The sequence below is a fragment of the Acaromyces ingoldii genome, assembly GCF_003144295.1.
Source record: "Acaromyces ingoldii strain MCA 4198 unplaced genomic scaffold FA10scaffold_10, whole genome shotgun sequence".
NCBI lineage: Eukaryota > Fungi > Basidiomycota > Exobasidiomycetes > Exobasidiales > Cryptobasidiaceae > Acaromyces > Acaromyces ingoldii.
The window spans coordinates 1-11,355 of NW_020290256.1; the positions used below are offsets into that span (position 1 = coordinate 1).

Genomic DNA, 11,355 nt, shown 5'->3' on the forward strand with positions numbered 1-11,355 from the left:
CTAACCCTAACCCTAACCCTAACCCTAACCCTAACCCTAACCCTAACCCTAACCCTAACCCTAACCCTAACCCTAACCCTAACCCTAACCCTAACCTCTGTCGATCGCACTGCAGGGAAGTCCATTTCAGAAGATAAGCCCAGGTCGCTCGCTGACAATCAATCTCTTACCCTTTTCTTGCGAGTTCTGCAATTGTCGCAGGAAAGGTGTACTTCAGACATCACGTATGTCCTCTTCCCGGATGAAAAAAAAAAACACCGCTTTGAAGTATGAAGCGCTTTGGTGTCTTCTACGGCCAAATTGCGGTGGAGGGCAGAGGCAGGACCGATACAGTGGTGACCGAACACGTGTACCAAGCTTGCTACCATACGCATGGTGTGTTGTACGTGACACCATACTAAAACTTCCCGGCGAAAGCATTTTGACACGTGGTTTTTGATTGCTCTACGTTCTCTACGTCATCCTGATTACGTGGAAGTTGGAAGACGTGTGGATTAGAACCACTTCGATTTCGAGTACAATTTCCTTGTTACAATAATAGAATTTCCCGTCGGTCCCAGCTCTTTTTGTATTCGCCAGAACGGTCCGATCGCAAGATGCTATATTGTTTTCCAGTGATTGGGGGCAATAACTCCACTAATTGCCAGGGCTGTATTATTGCCAATGTAAGTTGAATCATTCGTTCCAGGGCTATAGAGGCGGCGAGGTACACCTACACGCAATTTCGAGGTGCGCTTTACGGTTTGGGTTCTACTGCAGCACTCAAGCATCCCCTGTGAATCATTACTGGTGCGCAAGTCTTGAACGCTTGCTGTTGCTGATTTTGGGAAGAGATAGCGCCGCCCGAGAATTGCCTTGGCTGGATATTTGCAAATCTCCAGCACACAAAGGTCTGTCTGAAGACCTAGACAAACAGCCCAGACCAAAAGTGGGAGCTGTAAGGAGCTTGCCCTTGTTGTGGCAGATGTTGTGTCCTCGCAATACTACTGCTGCGACCCTGACTCAAGATCTGAGCAAGCAAATGCTGTCTTGGTGAATGTCCCTCAATTGGTGGCACAATTTCGCTGTCCATGGCACACCAGGCTCGTGCATAGCAGTCATGCAAGCAGAGGCCTGGTCTCACTCTGAATCAGGTTCGACGAGGGGTTATAAGACCCCTACGGATGGAGACTACAGCCAGCAAGTGCAGGCATACCGGCAACAAGAGGCTCCGATAAGCTAAAGAGAGGGTCCAATGGCAAGAAGCGAGTCATCTTGCTGAGCTCAAAAAATGTTCGCAATCGATTCAAACACTTCTGCCTTGAACCTGTATGCTACTTACCGTCTTTGATGAGCGTCACCCGAGTAAACGTAGATATTCTGAAAAAAAGAAAATGCCACCAACTTTATTCGGAGACGGACCGTCTCTTGAGACAGCGCTCAGTGCTAGATACCAAGCACTTCCGACAAGGCTCTCCCTTGATTCTTGTCACAGCTCGAAGTAGCTTTTCGTCTACCTAGGAGAGTGATCGACCCAACAAGCTGCCAGATATCACATTTCGTGTAGGAAGATGCTGTAGTGCCAACAGTTCACACAGTATATCTGTCTGCTGTACAGTACATTAAGGAGCTCAACCGCAGGACAGAGGCTAAGTCGCGAGCTCTTAAGAGCTCATACAATGTGATCAAATCTACTTTGCCGAGAAATTTCAGGGGAGTTGGACTGTGTTTTTGCCTGACGCTTTTGATTGACGCAGAACTTCACTGCAGAGCTTTAGCTTGGTGAATAAATAAAGTGTTGAACTCCCCAAAGAAGAATTAGAAAGCCTTTTCCGTGCGAACATTGTTTTTTCGATCAATCTTTGGCTGTATAATAATTGACTCTGCTTGTGATAGAAATCCAAGAAACTCGGACGAACATTCGGCACAAGCTTACTATTGGCGTTCGTCGAGGAGCGAAAACAAGGATTCATCACGGGAAAGTACGAACAGAAAGTTAAGAAGTTCGTTGCTGCGGGGACACTTCATGTTGCGATGTGCGCTTTCAAGGTGGAACTATGCAGATACGTTAACTTACGAAAGCAAGTACCAACGCGCTCAAGCAGATCAAAGCGTAGCCGGAAGCAGCGCACTTGATCCGTGCAGACACCTGAATATAAGAAGTGACACTCTGCTGCTGGACTCAAATTAAGAGCTGTGGCGCTGGCCTGCAATGATGGTCTGGCAGAAACTCACAAAAAGGAGCAAGCGGTGTCGCAAGTGTCGGACTGAGGCCTCTTTGGCAAGGCCTGCATTTGGATAGCACCCTTTCTGTCCCAAGCTCCCTGAAGGGGTGGTGAGACTCCACCAATGAAACAGTGATTATAAAGCTTGTCAAGCTCAGGAAGCGTCTTGGGATGCTGAGCAACTTATTTAACTGTGATAGACGAGCAATACGACTTACCTATCGGCTTCCTCAACTGGCTTCACGCTACATCGAAAAGCGGGCAGTCGCCAAGAGCAACCGCTCGAGTCTAAACATGAGCAAGGGTCTGCGTGTAGACCAACAGAGTCCTTGGAGAAAGGTGCGACATCCTGCTCTGTCGCGTGGTCTTGTTCTTCCTGCTTGAGCACCAAGTAGAAACGAGGCTGCAATATTGGACGCTCTAAAGAAAGACTTTTTTGCAGGAGTAAAATCCGTAAGTGTTCGCGACCTTCTGATTGTAGGTTGACCTCTTACAGTTGCAAATTTTCATTTATTCTTTCACAAAAGAATGAAGCACTCCTCGCGCTCCTCTGTGAAACAGCGTTGTCTTGTGGCTGCCGTTGACCGTGCATCGCAGCGCAGTAAGGCTGGAAAAGTGCTGTAGGCAAATTTCGACGCCTCTGATGATCCTGAAATGAGTTGCATTTGCTTGGGGATAGCTACCACTGCTCCCTTTTATAGCGTTGCTATTGCATCAGTTGACCTTCATCCGATCGTGGATGCCTGACGACTCGAGATGACGACTCGGGCAAACATAGGGTCGGCGCGACAGAAAAGGAAAGCTAATAAAAAACAGGCGGGCAAACATGGCACCACAACGCGAACATCAAGGGGTTGCTTCTCAGGTATGTGTGTGGTAAGGAAAGAAATTTAAATTCACTAATTGACGTGCTCAAGGTCGTGCATGAGATTGAGTCTATCTGTTTAGACCTGCTTGTATTTTCATCTTGATCATAAATTTCACTTCAGTACGAGAGCGATCAGCGGAGACAATTTATGTTGGGGTCAAAGACTTGAGCATAGCTGGGCTTAAGCCTAGTCGAGGAAGTCTGGTGCATAGGAGCACAGAAGTCAAGAATTGTCCGAGGCACTGCAGGTCGGAGAGGACCCTTTGATGACAGCTCCCTGTTCTTGTGAATTGTTTCATCACTAGAGGTCTTCGTCTTAGATTAAGCGATGGCAAAGCTCCGAATCTCGTGCGCCCCACTCTTGGGGGTTGAGAAACGACCCGCTAGCAAAACAAAAAGCGTCTGAGTTTTGACAGCAGTTGACGGGTATTTCCAAAAGGCGGGCAGTCAAGCAGACGCACGAATCCACTAGACGTGTCAATGATGGGCCAACGACGGGCCAACGACGGAAAACAAATGAAGTGTGTGCACGTGTGTGGGATGTGAGAAAATTGCAGGGCAAAAGGGACTTCGGTCAGACAAATCTGTGAAGAACTCTCGATGAATGGTCATCAACATTTTCGTCGTTGTAGCCTCACGCTATCTTCGCGCTTTTTATTCTACAGATTGTGTGTTTGAGACAAGTTCTGAAGTAGCTACCGTGTAAGTAGCTACCGTGTAAAAGATCTTCCAATGGGCGCTTATTGTGAGGTGACATGTTCAGCATTACCTCCGCATCATATTTCCAAAACAAGATGAGCTTTTCATGAACCACCCCCTTCTCTCTCTCCTCCCATCCCCCACCTGAAGATGATATACACTTTTGAGCCTCTCCGCGTAAACCTTCTCGACGCGTAGTTCTTTATTCACCGCTACATTCTGTGACCCGTAATGATGAAAGCGGCAGGAACCGCCTGTCGCAGGGCGAGAGCAGCTGCCCACTTGCACGTATCCACAAGCACGATATTGTGCCTCCTCTCAAGTGTTTGAGGAATACCATCATCCGCTTGAAGACGAGCTAGAGTCCTATGGGTCGATAGTGGAGGAGTAAAGAGGCGCGAGCTAGCCAAGACGGTGAAAGACGTGGGACCAAGCTTGCGCTTTAGGATCTCGTCGCTGTCATGAAGGAAGGACAGGCCAGAGACGACTGTCATGGGTTGACAACGACGTGAGCGTGGGGCTGCGGGCAACGACGGACGGTGCGAGCATTTTGTTCTCTTCTCGAAGATGTAAAAAGAGAACAGGATGGGCTGGAACTTGGTACGTGTTTGATGTTAATTCTCTGCAGAGTGCAGTAGATATGCGTGAGCCCAGAGACGAAACAACAATGATGACAGCAACGGTCCTCTCCTGTAATACAGCTTCAAAGGCCATTTGACTCTTTGAAGTGGGGTATCTTCGTGAAACACCAGGTGAAATTCTCTCGAAATTGCCCTCCCTCAGCTCTCGAGGCCGAAACTTGCCAGAATTGATGTTCCGTTGGAAAGCGGTGCAAGATTTAGGAGGAACACGGTCGACTTAAGCTTCGGACACAAAGCATTTTCAGCCTTATATTACGGCTAATAGACGATTGATGAGTGAGGTCGCGCGCGAGACTTCAACAAAGGCCGCCAGTCGCCGTGATTGATCACGTTCGAAAAAGTGATAGATCTGGACTATCTTTTCGAGAATTGCGCTGTGGTCAAATTTCTCAACGCCGACCTCTGCAATGGCATTTGAGTATCCAAGCTTCCCTGAAGTCGGCCCGATCTGCGTGTAAAGGTTGCAAAGCCGAGTCCATGACCGAACCATAATGCGGGAGGGCGAATGTGCCTCTAAGGAAATCTTTGCTGATAGCGTCTATAGCCTTCGTTCGCTCGCTCTACATAGACCATCCCCAGCTTTGGAGGCTTTGCACCAACGGTAAGTGGAGATTTTGGAAAGGAAGGATGGTCTTCGTTGCCGGCAAGTGTCCGCACGGGCCTCCATCCACGCCGAGAAGAGCTTTGGTGACTGCATAGCCTCTCCCTTGTCCTGCGAACGATGTCTGCAAGAAAATGCTCATCTCAATGAGCAACAATTTGGAAACAGCGCCTCCGTTGCTGTCAACGACAACAGCCCTTCCTGGATTTTCAGACGCGAGTCGAAAACCTAAGATGTCCTTAGACGCATACATAGGGCAGTGCGATGTCAGAAATAATTAATACATAAACAAACTTCCGTTCAGCAAAGTCTGTTGGCCAAGATTGAAGAGTTTGGAAATGGAGGGAGAATGTAAGAGGTAACACCGTTTCCTGCCCACTGCGTGTCAATACCGACGGTCTAGAGAATCGAAAAACGACAGGTATTCGGACCGCTGGACATGAAGTCAAGCCAAGCGGCCGTTTCCTGACTCGAGTCTCGCGTAATTTCCGATTCTTCTGTATTGGCAGCGACGAGGGATTGCTTGACTTGCCCATTTCCACGCTACTTGAGAAATCGCAAAAGTTCGCTCCTTTTTCTGCTCGCAATGAGCCATCGCGGCGACTCCGTGAAATTAAGGGAGGAAAACAATCTGGAAGGAAAAGGCGGAATCCAAAATTGAGTTGGCACTCTCCAGGTCCGAGTGCTGTTCCAAGCTGTGAAGCCATAGCACATCCAGTCAGCGACAATGGCGCCGATGTAGGCTCCCGTGAGATTGCACAAAACTACGATAACTCGCTGGCAAGGGTGCCCAAGCTCTGTCATCAGTGCCAGAGCTGTGACCAGGAGCGACCCGGTAGCTGTGAAGAAGAAGCTGAGTGCTATCATAAAGCACATGCGCTGACCGGCAAGATTCCGCGATGCGGTGGGCGTTAATTCCACCGCAGATGATTGCAAAAGTGGCCGATTCAATCATCGTCACACATTGCAGCTTCAGCATAGCCTCCAGGGAATGTTTGGGGGGGGGGGGGGGGGGGGGAGAAGGAATGCAGGCCTCGCTGGGGACAACGCTGGGGACAAGCTTTAGCGAAACTAGCAACTGAGGCCTTGCTGATCTACGCTTTCGCTGAGGCTGGGAGAGATCAAAAGCGAGGAATGCTCGCCTATCTCTGCTCTCCGTGGACGTCGGCCATATCGACCGATAACTATGAAGCCAAAATGCCAATCTTCATCGTCAAATTGAAGAGTCGAGCCTCTAAATTTTGCGGGGCAAATGTGCTGAGCGAGCCAAAAAGTTGCATGTTGTCGCGCACCTTTATGGAATGTCGATTCTCAAGCGCGCAGGCTGATCAATGTCAAGAAGATCGGCGCGATTACTTTCGCCATGTTCTCGTCAATTGTGGCAGACCAAATGGAAATGGTTCAACAGATCAAGCAAATTCACTGAACAGGTCAAGATTAATTCGTGGAACAACTGTGATCTTTCACATCGGAAGCTTGAGTGTTGACGTGACCGTTCGTTGTCCTTTTCTTGTGATTCCGGCCGCTCGCTCTTCTTCATCTCCCTATGAGTTGGACTATCCATGGAAGTATGAACAATACGGATGCGTTGCCGTATTATGTGCTAGGCAAAGAGCAGGCCGGGAGAATGATCATGCTGGCCTGTGGGCTTCGCTTCAATTGTCTGTGGCACGCGAATGACTTTAAGTCTGCGAGGCTTGGCCAAGACCGATAGATAGATGCCTTTTTCTTGACAACCAGGCACGCTACAGCCATCGTTCTGGCACTTTGTAACCCGTCACACTCTGCTCTATCTACTTGTCAGCAAATTTCTTCAAGAATTCATATTATCATTTACTGTACCTAACTTCGACAAGAATGATACCACTTCCAATATTCTCGTTTGAGACAGCACCACTAAAGCATCTTGCGCTGCATCTTTGACCCCAACGAACAGAGTAGCTTCTTCATGACTTTGCTGAGGCTCAGTCAACATATATTTGTCGTGTGCCGCCAGATATAGCTTTGCACAAGTGCTTTGCAAGTTCTTTGCTAGTTGGAATTAAGACAGTGGGAACGATGGGAACATCAAAAATGGATTTAATGACAAGAGCAATGGGAATAATGGAAACAACGAAAGATTATATTGAGTAGTAATGTTACTGGGTCGATATCACTTGGCGGAGTTTCGAGGCTTTTGAAGGAAGCCAAGAGGTAATTGACTGTAAGCTGATGAGAACATGACCGCTTCATATTTGCAATCCTTAGACCTTATTTTTTCAGACTTTTGGCTTCTTTTTAAAATCTTCTGAGAAAAGAACGTGAGTCCGCTGACGGGTTTTGCTCGACTTGATTCCTCCATTTGCCGACGTGTGATCCTTTGCTTTCATATCGCAAGATGCATTTCCCAAGTCGAGATGAAAATCTTCTTTCGAAGTTTTGACTGATTCAATCGGACAAAAGAAATGTGCAGAGCAAGGGCCAGTGATGAATGTCGGGGGCTGCTTTTAACTTGTTGTCAAGCTTTCCTTTTTTTCCGTAAATGATAGAGAAAGTATTTGGATCACTACCTCACCTTTCATCAATTTACACATCAATGTCCGCTTACTTTATTACTCGCATCATTCTTATTCTTCCGGTATCGAACACATTTAATCTTAGCGGCGCCATTTTTCTTCTTCGAGCAATACATTAGCATGAATGAAAGAAAGAAGTTGTTGGAAGAAGGCAGCGGCAATCCCAGGCATTCTCACAATTTGTTCGCTTGCTTGACAACTTTATTAGAGCGGTACTGCTGAGACTCGACGTCAACTCTCAATGAGATCTGAGAGCCACAGTCGCGTACCATCTCTGTAAAGATTGCATCCCAGATGCTCGTCCACGACCCGTACGTTCCCAAAAAATCCTTCACGTATTAGAAGCACAAACCTTTCAATCAACCAGATGGTCGTCGCGCTTTCTGCCGTACGCGTTCTTGAGAATTCTACGTTCGGGACCACCGCCTATTCCTAGAAAATCGTCTCCCGCTTTACCTGCTCAGGGACAAAGGTGACAAAGGATCGACAAACAGCAGCGAGCTATGTATCCATGCCTCGCTGAAAGGATTTATATAGGCAATACGTCGTTCTGGTAGTCTCATCGAGTGTTTCGAAGATCTTCTTCTTATTTCGTAATGACAAGGTCCACCTCTGACCTTGTTGAGCGCATCCATAGAGTCTTGGCCAACTATGTGTCCTTCGCCCCTTTGAAGTAACAAACGGTAAAATTGTCTAGCACAGTTGCCGGGGACGCTCTTATCGAAGGAAAAGCACCATTCCTTCACCATTGACGCCTTCATCGAAGAATGTAACCACGACTGCCTCTGTCAGAGCTTCTTCCTACACTCTCCGAGCTATGGGGAGAGTGTTGTGAAGAGAGCTTCTTCTCCTTTTGTTGTTCTTCACCTTTTGTTGAGAGCATTGCCGACTCGCGCAGAGGCACCGGAATGATGTAGCCGAGCTTCGGACCGGCGAACAGACTCGGCAGAGACTAGTGCCAATCAAAGTACAGGTACCATAAGATTGTATTACGAGGACAAGATGGATCTTGAACATTTTTTATGACTGAACGTTCTGCGTCTCATATCGTAAGGTCAGTTTGAGCGACAAAAGATTGCATCTCTTACCTAGAGACCGATCTCGTAGTTTCTTTATAATGAGTTGGCATCGCTCTGCGCAAGGAAAGTGACCATGGGGTTGCATATTCACGTCACACAATTCTGTTTCATGCGACCATTCGACCTATTTTGCGGAGCGATGAAGGCTTAGCTCGACATCATCTAAATGAAAGCAAATTTGGCTTCATCCTTAAATTTGAGGACAGACATAGGCACGATTCAAGCTCTTTTTGATATTGTCTGGACCGGCCTCAATTTCTTTGCGCTCGGGTCTCCTCATTTTTAATCCAGCTTCATTCGATGAACTTTAAAGTCAGATCTGGAGGGCGCTGACCTCCTTACGTCACGATTCAGTCACAGAAGAGCGAGTTTCTTCAGAACCCAGCTTGCTTCTTGGTTTCGAAACTGAACTCTTCTGTTTCCAAGATTCGTCTCAATTGAGTCCTAGGACGACAAGGCAAAAGAAAGCTAGTGGCCGCGTGAGGCGTACCTTACAGAAGGTCGTGGGAGAGCGAAATTATTTTAAATGGAGTGGCCCGCCATCAAGAATGGCGTCCACAGACAACTACTGGCCAACTTTATCACCATCATGATGCTGCCTGGCATTTCCTTGCTCTTTTCCTTTTACGTTCTGGACAGCGTGGCAAGCAATTATATTTTCGGAAGGCAACCACTCTCATCGTCTAGCGCCTGGCATAGCCACGGCTGCTTTTCGCTAGACTCGACGCAGTACTACCAGTTCCCCGTCGAGTCGGCATGTCAAGGCTCTCACGATGACAAGGCATCCTACGACCATCGCGACCCTTCTGCGCCCGTACGGAACATTCTTAAGCACATGTTTCACTTCGCAAGCGGCTTTCCATTGTCAACGATGGCGCATGGCAGCAGTAGCTCTCGAATCAGACTTGGAACGTCTACTTTCCCGGCTCCAGTGGTGAAGCCACCGAGACGGGTGGTCTGTCAGGCGGTCTAGTGCTCCTGGCCTTCAAAATTTTACGACTGAGATTGACATTCATGGAGACAGTGATCTGATCTGGCTTCTGTATTCGAATGTCAATTCTACGACGACGTATGAATTCCACTGCTCGGATTGGACACCGGCGCCTTACGCGACGGCGCTGCTTGCGCCATTTGACGCCGGATCCAGCCTGCGAAATCTCTTATATCCTTATGAAGTCATAGGGCTTCAGAACTCCAGCCAATATCTTCACATCAACGGCTCCACAAATGCCACAGGCTGTCTGAGCTGTCTCACACTCGAAGCATATGGCTTCAAGGCGTTTAAGCCAATAAAAATTGGGTCATGCCCAAGCCTGTCCTCACCAAAATTATCGTCAACAGAGATGGAGCTTGGGCCACGACGCGCGCATCTTGTCGCAGATGATGGAGCCCCACGGATCCGAGCGAGAGTCAGTTGAGTTTCTCTTCTCTGCCGAGATGGACTGCCTCGATGTTACCAACAGCATAACTCTGCAGTCTTCTACACTGTCGGGACGTAGTGCGCTGGTGGACGTTTCCACTGTTGCGTGTAGGAACATCTCACAGCCACCACAGGACATCAATCTACAAGGCATGATACCTTCGGCGTGGTTCTGATCCGCAGAACTGTACGCCGTCGAGAATGGCGTCCACCGAGTCACCGTCGGTATGACGACAAAACGGTCTGTGGACCATTTCCTATTTCGGATTGGACAAGCCAACAATCCTGTCCTTTTTCCGCGCACAGCGAACTACTCATCGTCGCTGGCGCAGAAAGATAGTGCTGGGAACCTGGTCATAGCGCACGCAGCATCAGACGCTGACCTCTGGTGTAATATACCACTAACTGGGGCTCAATTTCAGCCCTTGGATGCCTAACACGGGCACCAATTCTTCCGTCGAAAGACTTCTCTGGTCTGGCACGAGCAAACAGGCATGGAAGGGAAAGCACGCCCGCGTGCAGTACTTCAGTCGATTGGCGGGAACGAGCGACATCATTCAGGAGAGCGATCTAAATAAAGATGACGATGACGATGACGATGGGAGCTCCTGCCAAAGAACGTTCCCCAGTCTTTTTGGAATTGCCCGCATAACGAGTTAGGGGATTGCCCGTCACGGGAACGAGTTTCTTGGTGCTAAATGCACGGTGACGTGAGGGAGATTCGTCATTTATGTTTATAGAAAGAAAAACACTTCCAACTTCTCTGCTGGGTAGCTAGAACGCCGCTTTCTTAGGATGAAAGGCAGCATCAGGAGAGCTTTTTTTTTTCTGCCCGGTGTTCATTTCCAGCCTAAATTTTGGTGAAAGCTACTGTAACTTCGCAGCGCTGACATCTCCAAGTAAATGTCGCTTACGTAATAAGTCGATTCTCACCGAATTCGTATCCATTTCGTAAGGCACCAGCATATTTTAAGGCGGGTGAAAGAAAGCCAACTCTACGCTTTTGACGCTCTTCCACGCTGTCAACAAAAGCGGAATCACGCGAAAAGGAGCTTGGTAAGGAGACATCATTGAAGGTTCTCGTAAAGGTTTTCGTAGGGTCCATTTAGTGGGTACACAGGCCGCTTCGCAGGCCTCATCCTATCTCGTTTTGTCTCACGCTTTCCTTACTCAGACGGCCAAACCCTCATCCTATTTCGTTTTATCTCACGCTTTCCTTACTCAGACGGCCAAACCCTCATCCCTCCCAACCCCAAACCACATACACATACACACACACACACACACA

At 48.2% G+C, this 11,355-nt stretch overlaps 1 protein-coding gene across 1 annotated transcript; it reads right to left on the bottom strand.

The window, feature by feature from the left end:
* Window positions 1-2,334: 2,334 nt before the first annotated feature.
* On the bottom strand, window positions 2,335-2,854 carry FA10DRAFT_49256 (hypothetical protein). Its single transcript, XM_025525518.1, has 2 exons — window positions 2,699-2,854; window positions 2,335-2,635 (listed from the first exon to the last, which is right to left on the bottom strand). The coding sequence occupies exons 1-2, from the start codon at window positions 2,794-2,796 to the stop codon at window positions 2,419-2,421; spliced, it is 315 nt and encodes a 104-aa protein (XP_025373827.1). The 5' UTR covers window positions 2,797-2,854; the 3' UTR covers window positions 2,335-2,418.
* Between the last annotated feature and the right edge of the window lie 8,501 nt (window positions 2,855-11,355).